This window comes from Microcaecilia unicolor, chromosome 3 (assembly GCF_901765095.1).
Source record: "Microcaecilia unicolor chromosome 3, aMicUni1.1, whole genome shotgun sequence".
Lineage (NCBI taxonomy): Eukaryota > Metazoa > Chordata > Amphibia > Gymnophiona > Siphonopidae > Microcaecilia > Microcaecilia unicolor.
In genome coordinates this window covers 251,026,290-251,054,050 of record NC_044033.1, presented here as the reverse complement: position 1 = coordinate 251,054,050, position 27,761 = coordinate 251,026,290, and the positions used below count along the sequence as shown (strand labels likewise).

The window sequence follows — 27,761 nt, the reverse complement described above, 5'->3', positions numbered from 1 at the left end:
AACTAATGAGTCTCCCTTATTAGCAGCTGAACGCACCCCCCAGCCTCACGATTTCTTATAACTCCCCCTATTCTGCTCCTTCTCCCCTTGACGCCAAACAAGATCTCAGCTGAAGTTTACGAGCAGGGTCATCCCCCTCCATCTCCATAAATTCCAGGTTGGCGCCTCTCCAAGGAGACCCCGAAGGATGACAAGCAGTCTGAGTGACCAGGGATGACATCGTCAGGCGTGGGCGGCAGAGACACTGCATCGGCGCATCATGACGGTGGCTGGCGCGTGTTCTGGTGACATGTCCCAGCTCCTCCCGGCCATCAATTCCGGTCAACTGGCATCACTGTGAGCTGCAAGCTATTGATCTAGACCTAGAGAGACAAGCAGAAGGGGAGGACAGAGAAAAGAAAGATGGGGGGAAGGGGGAGGCAACCTGCCAGTGCTATGTTTCAGCAGCCCAAACTCCCAAGACTCAACAATTTCACAAAGCCATAAGCCTACCTAGGGAAAAGGCAGCTCTGCAGACATTACACCAGGCCTAGAACTGAAAAAGAGCTCCCAAGGGAGAGGAAATTGAACCAGCCGGACTGTGACAGGTCTCTACACAGAAAATACCCACTAGCAGAACCCCAAACAGAGCTGGAAACCCTGAGATGTCAGTGCAAGAGCAGAGAAAGAGACGCAGAAATGCATTTCCTCCTGCACTGAGCAAAATCCAAAAAGAGATTAGAGATACAACTTCCCAAACAGAGAAAAACGTGCAAGAAGAGACCACAAATTATTAGAGTTAGAAACCCCTAGATGCCAAAGCCTGTCTGCAGTGCAAGAGCAGAGAAAGAGAAGCAGAAACGCATTTCCTCCTGTACTGAGCAAAATCCAGAGGCAGAAGAGACACAAACAGAGAATAAGCAGGGCCGCTGAGAGGGGGGGACAGGGGGGACAAAATTCCCCGGGCCCGGGCCTCCAGGGGGGGCCCGGTGCCGCAGTCCCACCCGCCTGCCTTCCCTCCCTCAGCTCCGACTCTGATTCTGACTCCGACTGTCTGCCAAAGAGCCAGGCCCCCTGTATTGAACTCACTGCGCCTCACCTCCGAAAGCACAGCAAGCAGCGGCAGATCGCCTCCCTTCAGGCCTCCTTCCCTCCCTGTGTCCCGCTCTCGCCACGTAACTTCCGTGAGGGCGGGACACAGGGAGAGAAGGAGGCCTGAAGGGAGGCGATCTGCTGCTGCCTGCTGCGCTTTCGGAGGTGAGGTGCTGTGAGTTCAATGCAGAGGGCCCGGCCTGGTGGAGGGGGGCCGGCCCGGTGGCGGGTGGAGGGGGCCCCAGCGACCTCGGGTGGGGGGGGGCCCGGGGGCTGCTTTGTCTGGGGCCCAGCCCAGTCTCTTGGCGGCCCTGAGAATAAGAGGCCGGGCCACATGCCTATTCTTCTGAAGAGGTGGACTGGCCCTGTGTTGTGATCTTTCCCTGCATGGAGAATATGTTATTAGGGACCTTGCAACCCTCACCAATTAATCTGTAGACCTCTTTGCAACCCCTGCTCCCAATAAGCACATTTACCCCAACATCCCCCCCCCCCCCAAATACCAGAATAATCACGGTAAATGGTTATATGAGGAGAAAGAGCCGCAGAATCTGTGTTTTCCTGCCACCAGGCTAGAAACAGGGCAATCTGGACTGACACCAGAACACGGGACCTGTCTATCTTACTCTCCCCTCTTTGTGCGAGCTTAACGCAACTTAGAATGGCTTTTACCATGGGATGCACTCAGGCATCCTACGGTAAATTCCAAATCGGTGTGTGCTAACCATATGCTAAAAATGATCTTTTCATTTTGGTGGAGGCAGACATGCCAAGTCTCACTCGTTAGGTGCGTGTCACACTCATTTTAAAAGCTCTCTCACTCTCACACTCATTGAGTCCTATTTCTCACTCATCAGAGCTTCAGTACCAGTGCACTGATCTTGATCACTGCTTTCACGAGACGGAAGCCTTAGAGAAGTAAACCAAGTGGTCCAACCAGTGGGAAGAAATCTGAGCACACCTTCATATACTCTGAAACCGATGTACATACTTTTAACTAAAGGGTGGAAGACAATTTTCAGCTCAAACAATTTACCCAAATTACTCCCCACTTTGTCTGTATTCAGTGGCTCCAAATGAAAGCCAATATCATTTAATGCCATCTTGATTCATTTGCAAAGCAGAGCTACACTTAAATTTATTTATTTATTAGGATTTATTTACCGCCTTTTTGAAGGAATTCACTCAAGATGGTGTACACAGTGGCGTAGCCAGACTGACAATTTTGGATGGGCCTGAACCTAAAGTGGGTGGGCACAAAATTTTCTCTCTACCCCCCTTCCCCAGCAAAATGTAGTCACAGTTATCAGATGCATTTGTCACACAGGGGTAAAGTGCTGCTTTTCAGTGCATCAGGTTTCAGAAAATGTATTTAAAAGCCTAACACCCTTTTCAGTGAGCTTTCAGAGGCCAAACCCTCCTGCCTCAGGTCAGTATAACGCTGTTATGGTATCCTCTCCTGACCTAAGGAAGGAAGTATTGGTCTCTGAAACTTTATTAACACAGGTACCATATTACTTTATCCTAAATTAAAATAAAATTATTTTCTTTACCTTTGTTGTATGGCCATTTACTTTTTCTCATTGTGTTGCTCCCAGTCTCTAGATTCTGCTTTCCTTCGTCTTTCTCTTGCCAGGGTTTCCTGTCCATTCACCACCTATGGCTTTTCATCTTTTCCTCACCCTTGTTCTCCACATGCCCCTTCCTCTTATTCTCCAGTCTTTCCCTACTCTGTCCTCTCCCTCTTTCCATCCAGCAGCTTCCCTCTTTCTCTCCCCATCCTTCCAGTGTCTCCCCTCTTTCTTTTGCATCCAGCGTCTCCTTTTTCTTCCTACCCTTCCATCCAGTGTCTTCCCTCTTTCTCTCCTCATCCTTCCACCCATCTACCCTCTCTCCTGATCCTTCCATCTAGTGCCTCTATCTCTCTACCTTTTTCTGTTCAGTCTCCCCTCTCTCTCTCTCCACATCCTTCCAGTCTCTCCCCTTTCTCTCTGCATCCTTTCATCCATCTTCCCTCTTTCACTCCCTATCCTCCCATGTCCAGCGGCTCTCTCCCTTCCTCCTCTCCCTCCCATGTCCCAACGGCTCTCTCCCTTTCCTCCAGTCCCTTCTTCCTCTCTCTCCCATGTCCCAGCAGCTCTCTCCCTTCCCTCCAGTCCCTTCTTCCTCTCCCTCCCAAGTCCCAGCAACTCTCTCCCTTCCTTCCAGTCCCTTCTTCCTCTCCCTCCCATATCCAGTAGCTCTCTCCCTTCCTTCCAGTCCCTTCTTCCTCTCCCTCCCATGTCCCAGCAACTCTCTCCCTTGCCTCCAGCCCCTTCCTCCTCTCCCTCCCATGTCCCAGCAGCTCAGCCATTTTTCCTCCAGGTCTACCCATCCGCATCCTTCGCGCTGTCTCTATTCCTTTTGTCCCACGGAGGCAGCGCTTCCTTCCTGCCCTGTCTTCTCCCCAAGCTCCGCTGCATCGGTCTCTCCCTGCAAGTGGAATCCTCCTTCGCCGGTCGCGCTGCGCTGCCATGCACATGCAGCTTCGCTCCTCCCCCTGCCGCGTTCATCCGGCCCTAAACAGGAAGTGCATCACAGAGGGCCAGATAGACACTGCAGGGGGAGGAGCGTAGCTGCGTGTGCAATTGCATGGCAGCGCAGCGCAGCACAGCACAGCGCGACCGGCGAAGGAGGATTCTACTTGCAGGGAGGGACCGATGCAGCGGAGCTTCGGGAGAAGACAGGGCAGGAAGGAAGTGCTGCCTCCGTGGGACAAAAGGGATAGAGACAGCAATGCGGATAGGCGGGCCTGGAGGGAAAATGGGTGGGCCTGGGCCCGTCCAGGCCCACCCGTGGCTACGCCCCTGGGTGTACAGTAAGAATAGATCAAACAGGAGCAGGAGGCAATTAGAGTAGTAAAAATATTCGAACAACAATACAAAGTATGGAATGGTATACTACTTGCAATGACAACACAGAGAGGCATATTTTCAAAGCACTTAGCCTTCCAAAGTTCCATAGAAACCTATGGAACTTTGGAAGGCTAAGTGCTTTGAAAATATGCCTCAATATGTACTAGAACATTATAATTGGTAGTGAAGGGTAAGGCAAAGTTGTAACATATAGATGAGTAAGAAAGTAGGAAGAGTTAGAAAGTAAGGTGATTGATTTGAAGAAAGTTGCACGTGAAGACAGAGAGATGGTTAAATATTATCTCAGCTAGGGTAGGAGTGGATAAACATGTCCCGCTGCAGTATGTGCAGCTCGAGTCAATCCTTGTGTGTGTGAGTGAGACTAACAAGTTAGTTACTTCTTCCGTTAAAGGCCTGGTTGAAGAGCCAAGCTTTCACCTGCTTCCTGCTAATTGGTTAGTGCAGCTTCACTCTAGATTTACACCCTGGATGTTCTGTCTGAAAAATCTCACTCTTTTGGGATGGTTTACCCTTGGCATCTCTGTGGAGGGGATGGAGAGTGGACGTTCCCTGCTAATCGGTTAGCACGGCTTCATTACTGCTGCTCGCTCACTGGTTAGCACAGGATTAACCAGTGGCCATTAATGTAAAAAATGGAAAAATTGGCTGTCTAGTGCATGCAACTTAGTAAAAGGTCCCCTTAGTTTTTCATTTTTCACCATATTGATAGCAACAGTTACACATCACAGAGTTTTCCCTCTGAAAATTCCAGCTGGGCACTGGGCTATGGGTCCTTTTTTTTTTTTGCATCTGAGTGGGAGCAGCTTTGCTTTCCCTGCCCACTTTTGGCGTAGGCGTCATCCGGCACACACCCGTTTCATGATGCTCACAGGGCACAATCCTCGAACCCCATTTTTCTAGAAGTAAACACACTGGGACAGACCAAAGGTCCATCAAGCCCAGCATCCTGTTTCCAACAGTGGCCAATCCAGGTCACAAATACCTGGCAAGATCCCGAAAAAGTTCAATACATTTTATGCTGCTTATCCCAGAAATAAGCAGTGGATTTTCCCCAAGTCTATTTTAATAATGGTCTATGGACTTTTCCTTTAAGAAGTCACCCAAACCTTTTTAAAACCCCGCTAAGCTAACCACCTTTACCACATTCTCTGGCAACGAATTCCAGACTTTAATTACACGTCCAGCGGTATCTCTCACTCTGAAGCTGGGATACTGTGACATCGCCCATTGTGACATCACGGCTGGAACCCGCAATGTGACATCACGCAAGGAATGCCTCCTCGCTTCTCCCCAATGGGAAAAACTTTGGGTTGCCAGATAAGAGACAGAGCAGGGGTGCATGTGACAAGGACTGTGGTTCTGTGGCTGCCGATGGAAGCGTGAGAAAGGCAGGGGAGTGATGGCTGAGGGAGGGGCCACACTTGCCCTGGCCCTGTGGCTACTGGCCTGGTTCATACCGGAGGGGGTATCATTGTTCGGTGAGAATTGGACTCAAATCTCCATCTTCCAATTCTCTCCGACCCCTCTGGGCTGTGTTAAAAAGAGAGGGTCTCCCCTCAGAAAGAAAACAAAGCCAGAAGGGATCAGAAATGAGCAGGGTTGAAAGGCTCTGAGATGTAGCAGAGACTACAGAGTAACGGAGGGATTCGGCTGCAATACTGGAAATCGGGAATTAAATTACTGTAATATGGATGAGCTGTATCACTGTGCACTAACCATCTCTTTATTTCATAGGGTACAAAGGAACATTTTTTAAGCCGCTGTGTAAGTAATAGATTTTAATTTTTATCTCTAATGTCTGTCTCAATCCTGTCCCCAATGCTGTCAGTCCCCCCCCCCCCTCCTCAGCACTGTCATGAGGATACATAGGGGGCTTCAGCACTGTCAGTCTCTCCCCCTTCCCCTGCACTGTCCCTGTCCTGAGTCTCAGTCCCCATCACCGTCAGTCCCTCATCTCTCCCTACAGCTCTGTTAGGGTCAGCCAGATTGATTTTCACGTAACTGTTTTCCCCCCTCAGTTTGCGACACGTCCCAGATGAACCCTGAGGTCTGTAAACACAATGAGTCCATCCCCGAGCGCAAGAAATGTGAGGAACGCGGCTGCTGCTACCTGGAGAATCTCTGTTTTAAAAAGCAGAGTGGAGGTAGGAGAGTCCAGCATAAACATTAATAACTTCACAAAGTCATTAATTCTGCTTCCCCTGGTTTTGCCTCCTCTCAGCCCCTCTTAGCATATTAAGAGCAGAAATTAAAGACCGTAAATCGGTTTAGTGGTCAAGGTGCGCCCTCTAGTGTCAGTACCCAAAACTTTTCTCCTTATTACTACTACTAACTAGCATTTCTAAAGCGCTACTAGGGTTACGCAGCGCTGTACAATTTAAACATAGAAGGACAGTCCCTTATTTATCTATGGCTTCTATACCACCTGCCTGCTCAAACCCCCAAATCCCCCTATCAATCTGAAGCTAAGACACTGTTGATCTCTGTCCAGAGTTATGGAAATCTGGACTATTTTTGGAAAACCCAGCATCACTGTATCACTGTGGTGGGGAAGGGGTCCTTTCGGACCGGTCACCATGAGCTGAGGATTAGGCTGAGGACCCTCTACAAGCAGAAGGTTTGTGATGGGGAGGGGAAGAAACCCCAAATGTATAGACCAGGGGGGAGAGGGAGATGAGGGGGGTTAAAAAAATCTTTACTTTCAGGGTCAGGCTTCATTGTTGGGTGGTTCACCCTGAGGGAGCCTGACATGGCTCAGACGCAGGATGCCGGCAGCTTTGGCAATGGGTTTTGCGGAGGCCCTGTCCTTGTTCCTCCTACCAACTGTCCTCAGGGTGCCCTGGGATAAACTGCAAGAGATCTTGCCAGCCAGGCATGCCAGCGTGTTACCTTTCACAGCATAATTCCCAGCATCATCTCTTTTACCAGGCCAATCTTAAGAGTTACCCCAAAAGGCAGAGCATGAACTTGTAGTCTTGATCTCCCCGGTTGTCTCTTCCAAAAGGAGAAAGTGCCCCCCCCTTGAGAAATCAACTTGGTTTTGCCCCCATTGAATGCTAGAACCTGTAGGGATTGGATTGTCTTGTTCAGTTAACTTGGGATGGGATGGGAAACCTAGCTGAAGGGGGGCGGGGGGGAACCCCAGTCACCCCTCACCATGCCACCTTCAGCTGATATATGCTATGCCTCTGTAGGAAATGTATCCCAAACACAGCACATTTTCTATGATGGAGGATGGGAAGCTGTTGATTACTCTATTTTGGGAGAGGAGTGTGGTAGCCGTGTTAGTCCACTCTTAAGGTTATCAATAGAAATCAAACAAACATGTTTTATTTGGTTTGATTTCTATTGATAATCTATTTTGGGAGAAAGGGGTATTCTCTGAGCCATGCTCTGCACGCTTTCCCCACTCGTTGGTTTTACATCTGATCTGCACTAGATTTTTAGACCATGGATGCTCCAAGAGGATCATGAACGAGGTATTAGGTGGGGGGTCCACATATTCCATGCATATATATGTGCAACTGACACTTTCCTCCTCCAACATATTTTCCCTTTGCATTCGTTTTTGCATCCACATTTTTCAGGAGGTATCGGGGGGGGGGGGGGGGGGGGGGGTCAGGTGAGGATTCTGCAGAGGTGAATTACCATATTTCCAGATCAGAGATGGGGAGTTCTTTAACCAACTCTGTGGTGCTTCGGCAAGAGAGTAGGAGGGACGGACAGACGCAGACAAAAGAGAAAGCAGGAAAGACAGACAGATATACACAAATGAGAGAGAGGGAGAAAAAAACAGATCCAGACAGAGAAAGCAAGGGAAAGATGGACAGACAAGGTGAAAGAAAGAGAAGGTGAAATGTTCACATACAGAAAGGCAAAAAGAGAGAAAGAGATGGACAGAGACAGAGTGAGCTGCATCTTCAATAGAGACCCTCACATCCTTCCCCTGGGTTTCTCGGTCCCCCTACCCTAGCAGAAACCTGATGCCCAAACATGTCCTTTTCTCTCCTCTTTTTTGCTGAAAGCAGAGTGTGGCCCTCCCAATCCTGGAAACAGGTGCCGGACAATTTGGAAAAAGGTCATCACCGACCCTATACACTGCAAGAAGGCTGGCTGCTGCTTTCGAGCTGCTGCCTGCGTCCTTCCGTCCCTGCGCAGTGAGTACTCCTTGCCTCTTCCCTTCCCTGGCACTTGGTAGCATGTAATTAAACTCTGGAATTCATTGCCAGAGAATGTGGTAAAGGTGGTTAGCTTAGCGTGGTTTAAAAAGGGCCTGGACGGCTTCCTAAAGGAAAAGTCCATAGACCATTATTAAATTGGACTTGGGGAAAATCCACTATTTCTGGGTTAAGCAGCATAAAATGTCTTGTACTTTTTGGGGATCTTGCCAGGTACTTGTAACCTGGATTGGCCACTGTTGGAAACAGGATGCTGGGCTTGATGGACCTTTGGTCTGTCCCAGTGTGGCAATACTTATGTACTTATGCCAAGTTACCCATTCCAGGAGGGAGACTTTTCAGCCAGTCCTGGTTGTAAACTTACATCCTACAGCAGTGTAGTATTTGAAGTCCGTGATTCTACCCATTGATATCGTGCTGCAGGTCCCATAATGCACCAGGATGAGGTTGGCAGAAACCTCAGGACTGGCCAAAATGTCTCCCTCCTGGAACGGATAACTTGGCAGCTCTGTAGTGTGGGGGAGGAGGTTATGTGATAGGCACCAGCACCACCTGCTAAAATAATCTGGACCTTCGTGGCAGCTGGAAAGAGAGGAGAGGTGGGACCCCTAGGCAGATTACACATCTGCCTTGGCAAGCACCAAAGTGACAGTCAGTATGTCTGCAGAAGACTCAGAGCCATTGGTGATGGACTCTAAGCATCTGCACATACTCGGGGCCTACCAGCTTCCGTCCTTTCCACAAATGTATCCAGCAGGCCTTAAGCATACAAGGAGGAGGAAAGGAGACAGAAGTTGGACAAGGAGAGAGGGAAAATATGGAAGGAAAGATGTTGGACATGGAGAGAGGGAGGATAGGGAAGGAGAGATGTTGGACACAGAGGGAGGGAGGATAGGGAAAGAGAGATGTTGGACACAGAGGGAGGGAGGATAGGGAAGGAGAGATGTTGGACACAGAGGGAGGGAGGATAGGGAAGGAGAGATGTTGGACACAGAGGGAGGGAGGATAGGGAAGGAGAGATGTTGGACACAGAGGGAGGGAGGATAGGGAAGGAGAGATGTTGGACACAGAGGGAGGGAGGATAGGGAAGGAGAGATGTTGGACACAGAGGGAGGGAGGATAGGGAAGGAGAGATGTTGGACACAGAGGTAGAGAGGATAGGGAAGGAGAGATGTTGGACACAGAGGGAGGGAGGATAGGGAAGGACAGATGTTGGACACAGAGGGAGGGAGGATAGGGAAGGAGAGATGTTGGACACAGAGGGAGGGAGGATAGGGAAGGAGAGATGTTGGACACAGAGGGAGGGAGGATAGGGAAGGAGAGATGTTGGACAGAGGGAGGGAGGATAGGGAAGGAGAGATGTTGGACACAGAGGGAGGGAGGATAGGGAAGGAGAGATGTTGGACAGAGGGAGGGAGGATAGGGAAGGAGAGATGTTGGACACAGAGGGAGGGAGGATAGGGAAGGAGAGATGTTGGACACAGAGGGAGGGAGGATAGGGAAGGAGAGATGTTGGACACAGAGGTAGAGAGGATAGGGAAGGAGAGATGTTGGACACAGAGGGAGGGAGGATAGGGAAGGAGAGATGTTGGACACAGAGGGAGGGAGGATAGGGAAGGAGAGATGTTGGACAGAGGGAGGGAGGATAGGGAAGGAGAGATGTTGGACACAGAGGGAGGGAGGATAGGGAAGGAGAGATGTTGGACACAGAGGGAGGGAGGATAGGGAAGGAGAAATGTTGGACACAGAGGTAGAGAGGATAGGGAAGGAGAGATGTTGGACACAGAGGGAGGGAGGATAGGGAAGGACAGATGTTGGACACAGAAGGAGGGAGGATAGGGAAGGACAGATGTTGGACACAGAGGGAGGGAGGATAGGGAAGGACAGATGTTGGACACAGAGGGAGGGAGGATAGGGAAGGAGAGATGTTGGACAGAGGGAGGGAGGATAGGGAAGGAGAGATGTTGGACACAGAGGGAGGGAGGATAGGGAAGGAGAGATGTTGGACACAGAGGGAGGGAGGATAGGGAAGGAGAGATGTTGGACAGAGGGAGGGAGGATAGGGAAGGAGAGATGTTGGACACAGAGGGAGGGAGGATAGGGAAGGAGAGATGTTGGACACAGAGGGAGGGAGGATAGGGAAGGAGCGATGCTGGACATGGCGGAGGGAGGGCTGTGAGAACTCCTTGGTGAAGAGGTGTACAGCGGAAGTTTAACCTTGGGACAAGTCCTGTCTGACTGACATCCCTGGTTGAGAACTGATGTCATGATTGCTGAACTATATGGAGGGGAAGGAGGAATGGGGGGGGGGATCATGAACAGGGAGCATAAAGCTTATGGCACCAGGGCCTGCTTTTCACCCTAGTTCCAATGATCCTGAGCCCAGTGTGGAGGAAAGGGGTACTCCCATCCCAAGACCCAGGGTATCCAAAGAAGCCCTTTCCCTACTCTCACCAATCCAATTTCATTACAGAAACGATGCAGCGGTACAGACTTCTAGCTGTGGTGGGAGGCGGATTGCTCTTCTGTTCGGTTCTCGCCTTCTATTTCATTAAGTAAGAAACGCAGTACCAAACGGTAAAAGGTGGGGTACAAAGGATGGAGGGATGCAGAGTGTTATACAGAGGGAGGGAGTGGGGTCAGTGCACTGGACAGTTGGATAGAGAGTGTTATGGGAAGGAAGGGAGTGGGGACAGTGCATCAGGCAATGGGATAGAGTGTGTTATAGAGAGGGAGTGACTGGGGTCCATGTATTGGTCAGTGGGATACAGATCATCTTCTTTGGCCATCTGCAGATTAGTGGCGTGGCTACGTGGGGCTATGGGGGCCTGGGCCCCCTCAAATTTCCTCTGGGCCCCTGGTTTTGCTGAAGCCTTGTCCAGTGCTAGTCTCCGGCACTGCCTTGTTGCCTGCCCTGCTCTCTCTTCCTCCAGGAAGGAATGGATCCTCAGAAGCTTAGCTGAAATTGGGTGGCGGAGCAGGTGGGGGGAAGAGGGGTTGGTGGTTCGGAGGCGAGAATAGGGGAGGGCAGACTTATATGGTCTGTGCCAGAGCCGGTGATGGGAGGCGGGACAGGTAGTTGGGAGGCGGGAAAAACTGCTGGGCAGACTTATACGGTCTGTGCCCTGAGAAAGACAGGTACAAATCAAGGTAAGGTATACACATAAGTTTATCTTGGGCAGACTGGATGGACCATGCAGGTCTTTTTCTGCCGTCATCTACTATGTTACTATGTCCTGTACACTCCTTTTAGTGAAACTGACAAGGTATTTGCACAGCAGTGGGTGGGGAAGAAGCGGCAGGGCGGGGGGGGGGGGGGGGGGGTGAGGCGGCTGGGGGGCGGCAGACCAAAATTGCCCCCCCCACACCTCAGGCTCTGGCCCCCTCCCACCGCGAGGTCTGGCCGCAGATAGACCCCTCGCCAAGGAGTCCTGTTGTCACCTGAGATTCCTCCTTGTCCCCTTCAGGAAGAGACAGCAGCTCAAAGAACAGGAGGCCTCCACGGAGAAGCGGAGGCGGGATGAACTCAGTGCCTACCTCCTAGAGCTGCTGGAGGAGTCGGAGGAAGACAACGGAAGACAACGGGAGAGGAGGAAGAAAAGGAGCGATATGAAAGAGTGGAGCCCGGCAAAGCCTCCGGGAGGGAGGATGAGGAACTGAGGTGACAGGTGGGCACACCTCAATTACCAGAGGGAGGTTGGTGGGAGGGAGACCTATGAGAGTAACAGAGGGAGAGATAAGGACGAAGGGTAGGAGAGGGTAAGAGTGAGGACCATGGGGAGAGCGAAGGAATGAGAGGGAAAGACTGTGGGGTGAGATTCAGGGGGAGAGGTGGAGCAGTGAGATGGGGTGAGGTGGGAAGCAAGATCCAAAGCCCATTTCAGACAGGGCTTTGTAAGGATGGGGGGGAGAAAGGGAGAAAGCGAGTTTCTTGGGTTACTTTAAATTTCCCCTGCTCTTCTCCACAGGGCTTATCACTTCTGCCTAAAAAGGTGAGCGACACAGTGGAAGAGAGAAAGAAATGAAGCTGGGAGAAAGATGAGCTGCCCGTCTCCTCCATGGCTCACACTGGATGCCTTCCCTCCTCTGGGCATTCTCCCTAAATCTCATGGAATTCAGTAAAACGGCCTTCGACCAGGAAGCTTATTCCAGCCTCATTTTTCTTTCCCAAATAAAACCTTGCACTGGTCTTGATCCTGTGGACCCCAGTCTGGCAGATCACACCACCCAGGAATCAGAGCAGCTGGCGTGGGTGGAACACAGGATTGGGGGTACTCTGGGTGGCAGGATGGAGACGTAACCCACCACTCACCCACATCACCCAGATGCTATTGGGTAGAATCACAAGACAATTCAGTGAAGAAATCCAACATTTATTGTATAAAACAGTCCTAAAAATATTCTTCCTCCACCCCACCCCCTGTCTCTCTCCCCTCAGCATCCGACGAGGACAGCTCTTGTGGTCATGTCTGGGACATCACGGGAGGGAAGCAGCCTGGGGAAATAACATGGTAGATGACGGAGAAGAAAGATGGTGTCTCTTTAATTAAACTCTAAGACATGATGCTCCATCCATCTCTGATAAAGCCACTGTCCCTCATCCCTCACTCTCTATCCCTTGCTTATCTCTTAGTTATTAATACACCATCAATCATAGTGTATGGCACATTCCTCCATCCAAGGCCATGGGGAGGGGCAGGCGAGCTGGGTGAGTGGCTGAGGTAATCTCCAGGGATGGCGGTCCAGCACAGTATGCCAGGGGCAACCACAGGGCTCTGACACTGCAGCTAGGGTGTGGCCTGCATCGACAGGGCCCTGTCATCAGCAGGGGACCTGTCCAGTGCACTGGAATTTCAGAGGGGTCCAGACCTCCAGGGACTGCCCAGGGCACCACTTAACCCAGCCTCCATCCATCATCCAACCTTTCCATCAAACGCTCCATCCTTCATGTCCTCTCTTTCAAAATTCCTCTGTCCTCGGTGGGCCAGCTGGAGTCTCAGAAGTGCAGCACAAAACACAGGGCCTGAGGAGCAGCAGAGATCAGGGAGTGGGGTGGGGTAGGGATCAATCCCTGCCACCGGTAAACTGAAGAGTGTACGATCTGAAATTAAACAGAGAGGACTTGTTCAAAACAAAATGCATTTTATTCACTATAGAGGTATTGAAGCAGCTTCTAAATGGGTAACACTAGAGAACTTCCTGCCACCCCCAAATGTCAAGCCTGAACTACAGTGGTGAGCAACATAAGGCTCTATTACCGAAAAAGCCCAACAAAAGGGAAAAAGGAAACACCAGATAGGAGGCATCTTAAGACAAATCAAATCGGCATATGTGATCTCCTATAGCACTAAGCTATTTCAGATCTGCAGCATTTCGTATATATTAATCACTTGCCTCCTATGCTGAATTGAATCCTTTACTACTATTACTACTTATCATTTCTATAGCGCTACTAGACGTATGCAGCGCTGTACACTTGAACATGAAGAGACAGTCCCTGCTCGACAGAGTTTCCAATCTAATTAGGACAGAGAAACAGGACAAACAAGAGATAAGGGAATATTAATGTGAGGATGATAGAATAAGGGATCTGAACAATTGACTAAAGCTTAGGAGTGGCCTAGTGGTTAGAGTGGTGGACTTTGGTCCTGGGGAACTGGGTTCGATTCCCACTGCAGGCACAGGCAGCTTCTTGTGACTCTGGGCAAGTCACTTAACCCTCCATTGCCCCAGGTACAAATAAGTACCTAAGCCGCATTGAGCCTGCCATGAGTGGGAAAGCACGGGGTACAAATTAAAAAAAAAAAAAAAGCAGCATATAAAAGGTGGGCTTTTAGTTAGATCTGAAGACGGCCAGAGATGGAGCTTGATGTACCAGCTCAGGGTCTATTCCAGGCATATGGTGCAGCAAGATAAAAAGAACAGAGTCTGGAGTTAGCGGTGGAGGAGAAGGGTGCAGATAAATTATTTAAATTTATTTTACTGAATTTAAATGTATTTAAATTATTGAATTTTTAATTTTGAAATTTCAATTGCTTTTATATAAATTTGCAATCAAAGCAAGAAACAGCTTTTTGTCCAGCGCTGTGCCATTGTGGTGTTAGCTAAGTACCGGGTGGCTGTTTCTTGCTTTGATTGCAAATTTATATAAAAGCAATTGAAATTTCAAAATTAAAAATGTTAATAAATTCAATCATTTAAAGGATTCAATTCAGCATAGGAAGCAAGTGATTAATATATATGAAGTGCTGCAGATCTGGAATAGCTTAGCGCTATAGGAGATCACATGGCCAATTTGATTTGCCTTAAGATGCCTCCTATCTGGTTTTTCCTTTTTACGTCTTGTTGGGCGTTTTTGGTAATATAAGCCTTATGTTGCTCACCACTGTTGATCAGGTTTGTTAATCCCTTTGTTTTTTTTCATTTTCCTATTGAGGAGTGACAATTGTTCCCTTATATATTTTTGTGGATCACCAAATGTCAACCCAACTTCGTGGATACCGAGTCATCTGAACCATCCCAGTGCGGCCCAGCCAGTACCAGAGGAGAGCGAGGAGCTAAGAACCAGAATACACCCCTAGAACAACCCCCTCCCCCTCAATACCCACATTACCCTTCCCCAGCACCCAAATGCCAAACGAATCCAGGATGGGCTGAAAGTAAAGACCAGCGGGCGATTCATAAAGGTAAACCGAAGAGAAAGTCCGGATGCCACAGACATCAGGATGCCACAGACAGGGATGTAGACCGAGGTGGGGAAGGGGTCCATTTGGACAGGTCACAATGAGCTGAGGACCCTCTCCAAGCAGAAGGTTTGTGATGGGAAGGGAGGGGAAGAGGCCCCAGATGTATGGACCAAGGGGGGGGGGGGGAGAGGCAGATAAGGGGGGAGGGGTAACAAAACTCTTTACCTTTAGGGTCAGGCTTCATTGTTGGGTGGTTCACCCTGAGGGAGCCTGACGTGGCTCAGATGCAGGCTGTCAGCAGCTTTGGTAATGGGTCTTGCGGAGGCCCTGTCCTTGTTCCTCCTACCAGCTGTCCTTTGGGTGCCCTGGGATAAACGGCGAGAGATCTTGCGGGCCAGGCGGGCCAGCGTGCCCCCTTTCACGGCATAATCCCGTTCCAGTTCCTCTGGGGAGATTTCAAGGTTGCCTGTGTACCAGAAGATCCACCCAATGAGGCTGAGGAAGACCAGGATAGCCCCCGTGTAGATCAGCAGGTCGCCAAAGTCCTGCTGGTTCACCTGCAGTTGGGCAAAGATGCCCACCAGGAGGGATGCCACCCCTGCCAGGTCCATGAGGACGGCAAAAAGAAGCGCCATGCGGCAGCGGGCGAAAGGGCTCGCAGCCATAGCTTCCTCATCCCGTACCTGCCAGCGTATGGGCAGGGCACAGCTCCTGATGGTAAAAGCTGTGAAAGGGAGCACGGATAAACCGGTTGGACAGGTTACGATGGAAGGGAGCGAGAAAGAAGGAGTATGAGAGGAGGAGATGGAGAGTGTGAGATAGGAAGAAAGAAGAAAGGAGATTTAAAAATGGGATGAGGGAGAGAGGAAGAGAAAGAGGGGTATGGAAGGGAGATAGAGAGTTGAGTCACTTTGTAGCCCTGTGTCTCAGTTCTAATCCCCGGCTCTGTCACTGATTCTGTGTGTGAACCTAGGGTGAGTTACTTTTTCTCTGAGTCTCAGTTCAAATCCCCAACTCTCTAACTCACTCTGAGTGTGTGACCATAGGAGAGTCACTTCCTCCCTATGTCTCAGTTCTAATCCCCAGCTCTGTCGCTGATTCTGTGTGTGACCCTGGGGTGAGTTACTTTCTCCCTTTGTCTCAGTTCTAATCCCCAGCTCTGTCACACTGACTCTGTGTGTGTGACCACGGGGGAGTCACTTTATCTCCCTGTGCCTCAGTTCTAATCCCCGCTTTGTCACTGACTCTGTGTGTGACCATAGGAGAGTCACTTCCTCCCTATGTCTCAGTTCTAATCCCCAGCTCTGTCGCTGATTCTGTGTGTGACCCTGGGGTGAGTTACTTTCTCCCTTTGTCTCAGTTCTAATCCCCAGCTCTGTCACACTGACTCTGTGTGTGTGACCACGGGGGAGTCACTTTATCTCCCTGTGCCTCAGTTCTAATCCCCGCTTTGTCACTGACTCTGTGTGTGACCATAGGAGAGTCACTTCTTCCCTGTGTCTCAGTTCTAATCCCCGGCTCTGTCGCTGATTCTGTGTGTGACCCCGGGGTGAGTTACTTTCTCCCTGTGTCTCAGTTCTAATCCCCGGCTCTGTCACTGATTCTGTGTGACCATAGGAGAGTCACTTCCCCCCTTTGTCTCAGTTCTAATCCCCGGCTCTGTCACTGACTCTGTGACCATAGGAGAGTCACTTCCTCCCTTTGTCTCAGTTCTAATCCCCAGCTCTGTCACTGATTCTGTCTGTGACCCTGGGGTGAGTTACTTTCTCCCTGTCTCAATTCTAATCCCCGGTTCTGTCACTGACTCTGTGTGTGACCATAGAGAAGTCACTTTCTCTCTCTGTGCCTCAGTTCTAATCCCAGACTCTCTGTCACAGACTCACAGGTATTTCTCAAGCAGATGCAGAGGGAGGAAGGGAGGGGGGGGAGGAGGTTCATTATTAACTTTTATCTGCAATGTTTATATACACAACACAGAAGCAACAAACAGGAGTCTAAGAACTGTGACACTCATCACACCCACAGTTAAAAAAATAAGATGTGTGACCCACCAGGGACTAAAGAGCATCCCCTGAAAGGCTTTCGTCCTAACTATCCTGCTTATACAACCATTTAAATATATATTTATAAAAATATATGAATCAGTGGCATAGCTAGGTGGGGCCATAAGTATACAAGTGTTGCCATACTGGGACAGACCAAAGGTCCATCAAGCCCAGCATCCTGTTTCCAACAGTGGCCAATCCAGGTCACAAGTACCGGCAAGATCCCAAAAGGTAAAATTATGTATAATCATACCTGATAATTTTCTTTCCATTAATCATAGCTGATCAATCCATAGACTGGTGGGTTGTGTCCATCTACCAGCAGGTGGAGATAGAGAGCAAACTTTTGCCTCCCTATATGTGGTCATGTGCTGCCGGAAACTCCTCAGTATGTCGATATCAAAGCTCCATCCGCAGGACTCAGCACTTAGAGAATTACACCCACGAAGGGACACTCTGCCCAGCTCACCACCGCCGAAACGGGGGAGGGGAATTAACCCAGCTCATCCCCACACAAGTGGGGGAGGGGAATCCGTCCAGCTCATCCCCGCGGAGCGGGGGAGGGACACCACACCCGCCGATGCGGGGGGATCTGGCTTATCCTGCAACCGCAACCGCGGGAGGAGCTGACTGACCCTAACACCGCCGAAGCGGGAGGGGTACAAAGCTGCCCTACAGCCGCACGAAGCGGGAGGGAGTGCCGGCAGAATTTAAATCTCAATCCAGCCCCGTAAAACGGAGGGGAGAGGAATGCAGCAGCTCACTGTAACACAAACTCGTCTCAACTCTTGAAGAATCCAAGTGAAAAAACTTGAACACGAAGTCTTTCTGAAGTAACTGAAGACTAAACTTGAACCTGAAATGCAACCAGAATAAAAACAGTACAGATATCTGGGAGGGGCTATGGATTGATCAGCTATGATTAATGGAAAGAAAATTATCAGGTATGATTATACATAATTTTACCTTCCATATCATCAAGCTGATCAATCCATAGACTGGTGGGATGTACCGAAGCAGTACTCACCCAGGGCGGGACATTGAAATCCCTGACCTCAACACTGAAGCTCCAAACCGGGCCTCCGCCCGTGCAGCCACCGTCAAACGGTAATGCTTGGAGAATGTATGAGCCGAAGCCCAAGTTGCCGCCTTGTATCTCTTCCAAGGAGACGGATCCGGCCTCTGCCATCGAGGCCGCCTGAGCTCTCGTGGAGTGAGCCTTCAGCTGGATAGGCGGCACCTTCCTTGCGGCCACATAAGCCGCTGCAATGGCTTCCTTGACCCATCTTGCCACTGTAGGCTTAGCAGCCTGCAGACCCTTACGAGGACCTGCAAACAGGACAAACAGATGATCCGATTTCCGGAAATCATTGGTCACTTCCAAGTATCTGATGATGACTCGCCTCACATCCAGATATTTAAGAGCAGAGTACTCCTCTGGGTAGTCCTCCCTACGAAAGGAAGGGAGACAGAGCTGCTGATTCACATGGAAGCGAGAAACAATCTTGGGCAGAAAGGAAGGCACTGTGCGAATAGTCACTCCTGCCTCAGTGAACTGCAGAAAAGGCTCTCGACATGAGAGCGCCTGGAGCTCGGAAACTCTTCTGGTTGAAGTGATAGCCACCAAAAAGACTGCTTTCCACGTCAGGTCTTTCAGAGATGCCCTTGACAAGGGTTCAAAAGGCGGCTTCTGCAACGCTCTTAGCACCAGGTTGAGATTCCACGCAGGCACCACTGAGTGCAGAGGAGGGCGCAGGTGATTAACTCCCTTGAGAAAGCGCACCACATCTGGCTGCGAAGCCAGGGAAGCACCCTTCAGGCGGCCCCTGAAGCAAGCCAGAGCCGCTACCTGGACTTTAAGGGAACTGAGCGACAGGCCTTTCTCCAGACCTTCTTGCAGGAACGCCAACACTGAAGAAATTGGAGCAGTGAAGGGAGAAAGTGAGCCTGCTTCACACCACGCTGCAAACATACGCCAAACCCTGGCGTAAGCAGTAGAAGTAGAACGCTTCCTCGCTCTTAGCATAGTGGCGATGACCTTGTCTGAGAAGCCCTTCTTCCTCAGACGCAGCCGCTCAATAGCCAGGCCGTAAGACCAAAGGGGGAGGGATCCTCCATCACCACAGGACCCTGATGTAACAGGCCCTGCTCCACTGACAGCCGCAGAGGATCGTCGACTGAGAGCCTGATCAAGTCCGCATACCAGGGACGTCTGGGCCAATCCGGACCCACCCGGATTACCCTGCCGGGATGCTCTGCCACCCGGTCTAGCACCCTGCCCAACATGGGCCAGGGCGGGAACACATAGAGGAGCTCTTGTGTCGGTCACTGTTGGAGAAGAGCATCTACTCCCAGGGATCGAGGGTCCCGTCCTCTGCTGAAAAAGCGCGGCACTTGGCAATTGGCCGATGACACCATCAGAACTAGGCTCGGCTGGCCCCAGCGCTTCGTGATGTCCAAGAACGCCTGAGCAGATAGTTGCCAGTCTCCGGGCTCCAAGGTATGGCGACTGAGAAAGACCGCCTTGACATTCATGACTCCGGCAATGTGGGCCGCTGAAAGCTGCTCCAGGTTCGCTTCCGCCCACTGGCAAAGATTCATAGCCTCCTTGGCTACAGGGGCGCTCTTGGTACCTCCCTGGCGGTTGACATAGACCACAGCCGTGGCATTGTCTGACAGGACCCGTACAGGCTTCAACACCAGTACCGGGATGAACTCCAAAAGCGCCAACCGAATGGCTCTGAGTTCCAGGAGGTTGATAGACCACTTTGCCTCTGCAGGAGACCAGAGCCCCTGCGCTGTCCTTCCCAAGTAGTGGGCTCCCCAGCCCGATAAAGAGGCGTCCGTCGTGACGACAATCCACTCTGGGATCACCAGAGGCATTCCCGCAGACAACTTGTCTGTCTGCATCCACCAGCTCAGCGCCTTGCGCACTGCTGGGTCCAAGGGAAGGCGCACAGCATAATCCTCCGACATCGGAGTCCAGCGCCGTAGCAAAGATTGTTGAAGTGGTCTCATATGAGCCCTGGCCCAGGGCACTACTTCCATCATGGCCGACATAGAGCCCAACAGCTGCACATAGTCCCAATCCCGAGGAGGAGAGGCTACTAGGAACTGGTCCACTTGAGCCTGAAGTTTGACAATTCGATTGTCTGGCAGGAACACTCTGCCCACTTGGGTGTCGAATCAAACTCCCAGGTACTCCAGGGACTGAGTCGGGCGCAGCTGGCTCTTCTCCCAGTTGATGATCCATCCCAGGGAGCTCAAAAGAGCAACTACCCGGTTCACAGCTTGCCGCACTCTGCATAAGAGGGGGCTCGGATCAACCAGTCGTCCAGATAAGGATGGACTTGTACCCCTTCCTTTCGTAGGAAGGCCGCGATGACCACCATTACTTTGGAAAAGGTCCGCGGAGCAGTAGCCAACCCGAATGGGAGGGCTCTGAACTGGAAGTGTCGTCCCAGGACTGCAAAACGCAGAAAGCGTTGAAGAGGAGGCCAGATGGGAATATGCAGGTACGCTTCCTTGATGCCCAAGGATGCCAGGAACTCTCCTGCCTTCACTGCCGCTATAACAGAGCGGAGAGTCTCCATGCGAAAGTGCCGCACTTTCAAGGCCCGATTGACCCCTTGAGGTCGAGGATAGGCCGGACAGAACCTCCTTTCTTTGGTACCACAAAGTAAATGGAGTAACGTCCCTTGCCAAGCTGACTTTCTGGCACCGGAACGACCGCGCCCAGGCGGATCAGATTGTCCAAGGTCTGCTGCACTGCCACAGCTTTGACCGGAGACTTGCAGGGAGAGAATACGAACCCGCTTTTAAGGGTCGGCAGAACTCTAGCTTGTAGCAGTCTCTGATGACTTCCAGCACCCACGCGTCTGAAGTTATTGTGGTCCACTCGCCCAGAAACGAGGACAGCCGTCCTCCAATCTGCACTGGGGCGTGGACCAAGGCCCCGTCATCGGGTACGAGACCCTGGGGGAGGACCGGAGGGAGCACCTCCGGGACGGCGGTCTCTGCGAAAAGAATGCTGCTTGGGGGAGAAATTCCTCTTGAAGGAAGAAGGGGCAGAGGAGCCCGCTTGCCCGGGCGGTACCGACGGGCTTCCTGCAACCGTCCTCTGAAGGTACCGGGACGAGTACTAGCCCGAGCCCTGACCTCTGGTAATTTCTTGCCCTTAAACGTGCCGAGATCGGTCACGATTTTGTCCAGCTCGACCCCAAAGAGCAGCTTGCCTTTAAAAGGCAATCTAGCCAGGCGGGATTTAGAGGCGTGGTCAGCAGACCAATGTTTCAGCCAAAGCCACCGCCGCGCAGAGACTGTCTGAGCCATGCCTTTAGCTGAGGCTCTCAAGACATCATACAGCAAGTCTGCCAAATAGGCTAGGCCCGATTCCAGGGCCGGCCAATCAGCCCTCAAGGAATGATCCGAGGGGGAAGCCCGCTGCACCATAGTCAGGCACGCCCTGGCCACATAGGAACCGCAAACCGAGGCCTGCAAACTTAAAGCAGTCGCCTAAAAGGACGACCTTAAGGCCGCCTCCAATCTTCTGTCTTGGGCGTCCTTTAGGGCCGTGCCACCTTCCACCGGCAAAGCCGTTTTCTTAGTCACCGCAGTGATTAAAGAATCCACGGTAGGCCACAGATAGGCCTCACGTTCACTTTCAGGCAAAGGATAGAGGCGGGACATAGCCCTAGCCACTTTGAGGCTCGCTTCCGGGACATCCCATTGAGCCGAAATTAAGGTGTGCATGGCATCATGCACGTGGAAGGTTCTAGGCGGGCGCTTCGTCCCCAGCATAATGGCAGAGCCAACAGGGGCTGAGGGAGAGACGTCCTCCGGAGAGGAAATCTTCAAAGTGTCCATGGCCTGTAACAACAGGTTGGGCAAATCCTCTGGGCTAAAAAGCCGCGCTGCAGAGGGGTCATCCGCTCCAACCGAGCGGGGATCTATCTCCTCCAAGGAATCCGCAAAGGACCGTTGGGAGACCTCAGACACGCTGCCCTCATCTACATCGGAGGAGACAAAGTCCTCCAAGGCCTGGGAATCAACCCGAGGGCGTTACCTCTGGGAACCTCAACCTCTTTACCAGACGAGGGAGCAGGGGCAGCGTTTTGCATGAGGAAAGCCTGATGCAGCAGCAAAACAAACTCGGGGGAGAAACCCCCCAGACTGTGCACTTCCGCAGCCTGGGCAACAGCCCTAGACGCACCCTCAACCGGCGCTCGCAAGAGCGGGGGAGAGACATGCTGCGCATCCAAAATGGCGTCCGGCGCGACACTCCGTGAAGGAGCCGCGCGGGAAGAACGGCGCTTAACTTTAGCCGCTTTTGTGCCATCGCCCAAATTAAGGGCATTCATGGCATTAATGTCTCCAACCTCAAGGGCGGCCCACGAAGAAGCCGTCCGAGCCGCGTGGCCGGCCAAGATGGCGGAGGCGAGGAGCGGGGGATGTGCGTTTATGGCGGGAAAAACCGCCACGCCGGAGGAAGGACCGGGACATTCATCGGTCACTAAACTGTCACCCATCAAGGGCGAATCAGGCTGTAAAACCCCCGCATCCCCTCTAGAAGCGCTCCAGCGATCCGGGGAGCAACCCTTTGCGCCCTCGCCCTCCGACGCCATATGCCACGAGGAGAAGAATCGGGGAACCCCCTGCCCGCTATAAAAAGGTAAAATTACCTGCTTGCCGCTCCGAGCTGTAACGAACTGGTGTCCCAGTGAGTAGCTGCAATGAACGTTTAAATAAACGTCGAAATAAACGCCTTTAAGGACGTTTAAAATTATTTTTTTTTTTTTTTTTTAAACGGAGCCAGCGGGAGGGGGGAGAAAAGGAGGGACCTGGCACCACCAGGTTTGCACTTGCTCAAAAGAGCCCTCAACCCCAGGCCTCAACAAAACCTAAGGATTAGGCTTGGAGGCCTAGCCAGAGCTGCTGCTGTGTGTGACCACCACCTGCTGAGATAGAGAACATACTGAGGAGTTTCCGGCAGCACATGACCACATATAGGGAGGCAAAAGTTTGCTCTCTATCTCCACCTGCTGGTAGATGGACACAACCCACCAGTCTATGGATTGATCAGCTTGATGATATGGAACAGTATAATATATTTTATGCTGCTTATCCTAAAAGTGGATTTTCCCCAAGTCACTTTAATAATGGTCTATGGACTTTTCCTTTAGGAAGCCGGCCAAACCTTTTTTTAAAACTCCGCTAAGCTAACCGCTTTTACTACATTCTCTGGCAACGAATTCCAGAGTTTAATTACACGTTGAGTGAAGAAATATTTTCTCCGATTCGTTTTAAATTTACTACTTTGTAGCTTCATCAAATGCCCCCTAGTCCTAGTATTTTTGGAAACAGTAAACAGACGCTTCACGTCTACCCGTTCCACTCCACTCATTATTTTATAGACCTGTATCATATCTCCCCCCAAAGTTGCTCTGGGCCTCTGGTTGGCTGGTGGGGGTCCCCAACCCTTGCCAGATGAAGACTTCATCCAGCGCTGGTCTACGGCAGCCCTGCCACATTGCCTACCCTGCTCTCTCTTGCCCTCACATCCGGCACGCTCCTTTTAGTGAAAGGCGGGGTTGGGGATTCCCACCGGCCGAGGGGGAGGTGACCAAAATGTGCCCCTCACCTTGGGCTCTGGCCCCCTCCCACCTCAAGGTCTGGCTATGCCCCTGATTCTGGAGGGGAAGAGGCATCAAAGAGCAGACATTGGTGAGGATTTTCAGGGTGCACTTAGGAGCATCTCTTCAGACAGCAGCTGGATGAAGTGATAGATCATTGGACTCTGGTGAGGGCGTGCATAGAGGAATTCTCTTATATAATAAGAGGGTCTCCCTCCTTCTTCAGACAGCAGCTGCTTAAAATGACAGATCATTGAACCCTGGTGAGGGTGTGCATAGGGGATTTCTCTTATATGATAAAAGGGTCTCCTTCTAGACAGCAGCTGGATGAAGTGTCAGATCATTGGACCCTGGTGAGGGAGTGCATAGGGGGATTCTCTTATAGAGTAAGAGGGTCTTCCAACCTCTTCAGACAGCAGCTGGATGAAGTGACAGATCATTGGACTCTGGTGAGGGCGTGCATAGGGGGATTCTCTTATACAGTAAGAGGGTCTCCCACCCTCTTCAGACAGCAGCTGGATGAAGTGACAGATCACTGGATCCTGGTGAGGAAGTGCATTGGGGAATTCTCTTATACGATAAGAGGGTCTGTCTCCCTCCAGACAGCAACTGGATAAAGTGACAAATCATTGGACCCCGGTTAGGAAGTGGCAGTGCCTAGGGTAACAGCATTCTTTTACAATAAGAAGATACCTTTCTCCTCTCCCAGCAAGTTGCACCAGACCCCTGCTGAGGTTTCCTTCAATCTGCAGCCCTCCGCCTCCCATTGGCTGTATAAGAGCAAAGGGGCGAGATGTAACCTGGGATATGAGCCACTCCCCCTCACGCTCGAACAGCCGGGACACACAAGGCCATGTGGTCCGGACACTATCTTCCCATTGGTTGTGCATCCTCCTCGGTCATTTTTTTTAGCCACGCCCCTTCACCCTGGCAGTGCTCTGTCAGGTGGCCATGTGATCCTAGGCTGTGTTCCTATTGGTTGGTGGAGGGGGCGGGGCACGCCTGTCCTTGTGGGTCCTAGAGTCCATGTGAATGTTTGGCCGCTGCAGATTAAGAGAACAGGTATAGGGGTTATTGTGGGCGTCACCTGCACCAGAAAAGATCGTGCAAAAGACTGATTGGAAAGTAGCACACATCCTGCACTTGGGCTTCCATTGCCATTCTGCAGGACCTGGTGCAAAAAGCAAGAGAGTTAGTACATAGGAGTTGCTTTCTCTTACCGTGAAATTATCTACCGTCCAAATGGCACTGCGGAAAATCGGCAAACTGAGCCAGAAATCCAGTGTCCTCTTCCTCTGTGACATGCAGGAGAAATTCCGGAATAATATTGCCCATTTCCCCGAGATCGTGTCGGTGGCAGCGCGTATGTTGCAAGTAAGTGGGCTGAGAGCCCATCGCCTCTAGTGCTACTAAAACTCATTTCTATAGCGCTACTAGACGTACACAGCGCTGTACACATTGTTTTTGTACCTACGGCAATGAAGCCCACTGCACTAACCATTAGGATACACCTTCTAGGAGAGGAATGGAGATAGGGACACAGAGCCTGACACCTCTAGAACTGGAGGGTTCAGGGGATGGACACAGAGATATAGAGCCTTTGACCTCTAGGACTGGAGGGTTCAGGGAATGGACACAGGGATACAGAGCCTTTGACCTCTAGGACTGGAGGGTTCAGGGGATGGACACAGAGATATAGAGCCTTTGACCTCTAGGACTGGAGGGTTCGGGGGATGGACACAGGGATACAGCCTTTGACCTCTTGGACTGGAGGGCTCAGGAGATGCAGTGGCGTACCAAGGTGGGGGCGCTCCGCCCTGGGTGCACGCCGCTGGGGGGTACCGTGGCGCGCGCCTGGCTTCGAGTTCGCTATCTTCGCTCGTTCGCTGCAGCTCCCTCTGCCCCAGAACAGGTTACTTCCTGTTCCGGGGCAGAGGGAGCTGCAGCAAACGAGCGAAGTTAGTGAACTTTTCGGAGCCGACAGGCGCGCACCGCGGCACCCCCCCCCCCCCCCCAGCGGCATGCACCCGGGGGGGGGGGTGTCATTTCGCTGAGGGGGGGAGGTGTCTTTCGCCGGGGGGGGGCGCATCGGCGATCCGCCCCGGGTGCCATGCAGGCTAGGAACGCCACTGAGGAGATGGACACAGGGATACAGAGCCTTTGACCTCTAGGACTGAAGGGCTCAGGGGATGGACACAGGGATACAGAGCCTTTGACCTCTAGGACTGAAGGGCTCAGGGGATGGACACAGGGATACAGAACCTGTTACCTCTAGGACTGGAGGGTTCAGGGAATGGGCACAGGGATACAGAGCCTGTTACCTCTAGGACTGGAGGGTTCAGGGAATGGACACGGGGATACGGAGCCTGTCACCTCTAGGACTGGAGGGCTTATGGTTTGAAATTAAGTGTATTTCTTCTTGATTTACACATAGATATGCAGGCTACAGGGCCCCTCGTGGCTGTGTCCAGTTTTTCATTAAGAGATAAAACCTGTTGTCTGTTATGGTGTTCTCTTCTCAGGCGGCTCAGGTGCTAGACATCCCGGTGGTGGTGACAGAGCAGTACCCAAAGGGGTTGGGTCCCACGGTGCCAGAGCTGGGTGCCCAGGACCTGAGGAAATACAGTAAGACCTGTTTCAGCATGCTGACACCCCAGGTGGAGGAGGCACTGAATGCCATTCCAGACCTTCGCTCCGTGCTTCTGTGTGGCATCGAGACCCAAGCCTGCATCATGGTATGAACCCTGGCAGCAGGGGTTGGAGTAAGACAGATAGACTCTTGTTTCTGGCTGACTGAGGATTAGGGGTGTGGCTGAATTTGCACTTGGAGCCTTCCAAATATGTTTAGGACAGGGTGCTTCATGGTATTCTCTCTCCTCAGTTATCTGAGAGACACAGGAGAAATGGGCAAAGGTGCCGCTGCTCTGTCTGTCCCCTTAAAGGGTTTCACTTGCTCTCATCCTCGGCCCTGCCCCTAACTCCTGAAGCTGTGGGGCAGCCATTGCTGTGAATCGGAGCCCATGCTTGGCTTTGCCCTGGGTATCAGTCGTGCTGTATAAACCCCCGTCCACCTACTTTGTTCTGATGCTCTGCTGACTGTGCAACCTCTGGTTTGTCCCCTTTGCAGAGCACCAGCCTGGATCTGTTGGAGAAGGGTTTGGATGTCCATATCGTGGCCGACGCCTGCTCTTCTCGAAGGTAAAGTGAGTGAAGAGTCTGTCCTGGTTAGCACCACATTAAAAGCGGGCCCCCTAAGGCATGTGTTATTCTAGGACTGATCTTAGTGAGGAGAGCTCCTGCCTCACCCCATCCTCTCACTTATGCTCTCCCTCTTCTGCAGTCAGGTGGACCGGCTCCTGGCTTTTGCCCGAATGAAACAGAGCGGAGCCTTCCTCACCACAAGCGAAGGTGCCATCCTCCAGCTGGCCCGGGACGCCGCTCACCCCAGGTTTAAAGAGGTAACCACTCTCCCGTGCCTGCTCCCTCTCCAGCTGTCATGTCTGCTTTCCTGCTTCTCATTCTCCCTCTTCCTTGATCTGAATACTTCAAGTTTGCTTCATTCACGTGGATTCACTTGCTTCTCTCCTTTTCAAGCTGCAGAAAATCATTAAAGATCCTGCCGCAGACAGTGGCCTGCTGCCCTTCCTCCGGGGTCCTCTCCTTGGCTGACGCCATTGCCACTGAAGCCGGGAAGATGAATCAGAGCTCGAGAACGGTGCGGGGAGAGTGGGATGGAAGTGCCAGACACCGTGTCCCGTTTCTGTTTGTAAGATCACTTGACAGCCACAGAATGCTGCTCAAATTTTGTCAAAAAAAAATGAAGGATGCCTTACTTGTTGTCTGGTTTTGTTATTCCCAAAATCCCCTGATTCTTCTTGCTTCCCGTTTAGGAGGGAGTCCTTTTAAAGATGGTTACTTCCAGGTTTCTAATCAAAATCTCTCCCTTAAAGGGAGACGTGGAGCACTGTAGAACTGCCCAGACCTGCTGTACTCGTGCCTGCATCAGGGTCTGATTAAGATTCGCATTTCACGCCTTACATCTGTCACTGTGACGGCTGCAAATGGCTCTGAGGAAAATCCACTTTTCAGCTGTCCATGCTGTATTCACTCATCATATATCAGTGTGATACCAAAAGGGTTTCCGATGAAGACTTGCTCTTCAGCTCTCCGTGCTGTCCAGTGGTTGTCAACCCAATCCTCTGGACACGCCCAACTAATTTGGTTTTCAGGATAC

General features: G+C 51.5%; 2 protein-coding genes across 2 annotated transcripts; one reads left to right on the top strand and one right to left on the bottom strand.

Moving 5' to 3' along the window:
- Positions 1–12,516: 12,516 nt before the first annotated feature.
- Positions 12,517–15,580, bottom strand: TMEM238 (transmembrane protein 238). The gene is made up of 2 exons (XM_030197755.1): positions 15,076–15,580; positions 12,517–13,265 (listed from the first exon to the last, which is right to left on the bottom strand). Exon 1 carries the CDS (start codon positions 15,513–15,515, stop codon positions 15,084–15,086), a length of 432 nt encoding a protein of 143 aa, XP_030053615.1. The 5' UTR covers positions 15,516–15,580; the 3' UTR covers positions 12,517–13,265; positions 15,076–15,083.
- An 8,958-nt stretch (positions 15,581–24,538) lies between these two features.
- ISOC2 (isochorismatase domain containing 2) lies at positions 24,539–27,359 on the top strand. Its single transcript, XM_030197753.1, has 5 exons — positions 24,539–24,901; positions 26,050–26,262; positions 26,655–26,725; positions 26,868–26,985; positions 27,122–27,359. Exons 1-5 carry the CDS (start codon positions 24,770–24,772, stop codon positions 27,194–27,196), a joined length of 609 nt encoding a protein of 202 aa, XP_030053613.1. The 5' UTR covers positions 24,539–24,769; the 3' UTR covers positions 27,197–27,359.
- Positions 27,360–27,761: the final 402 nt, after the last annotated feature.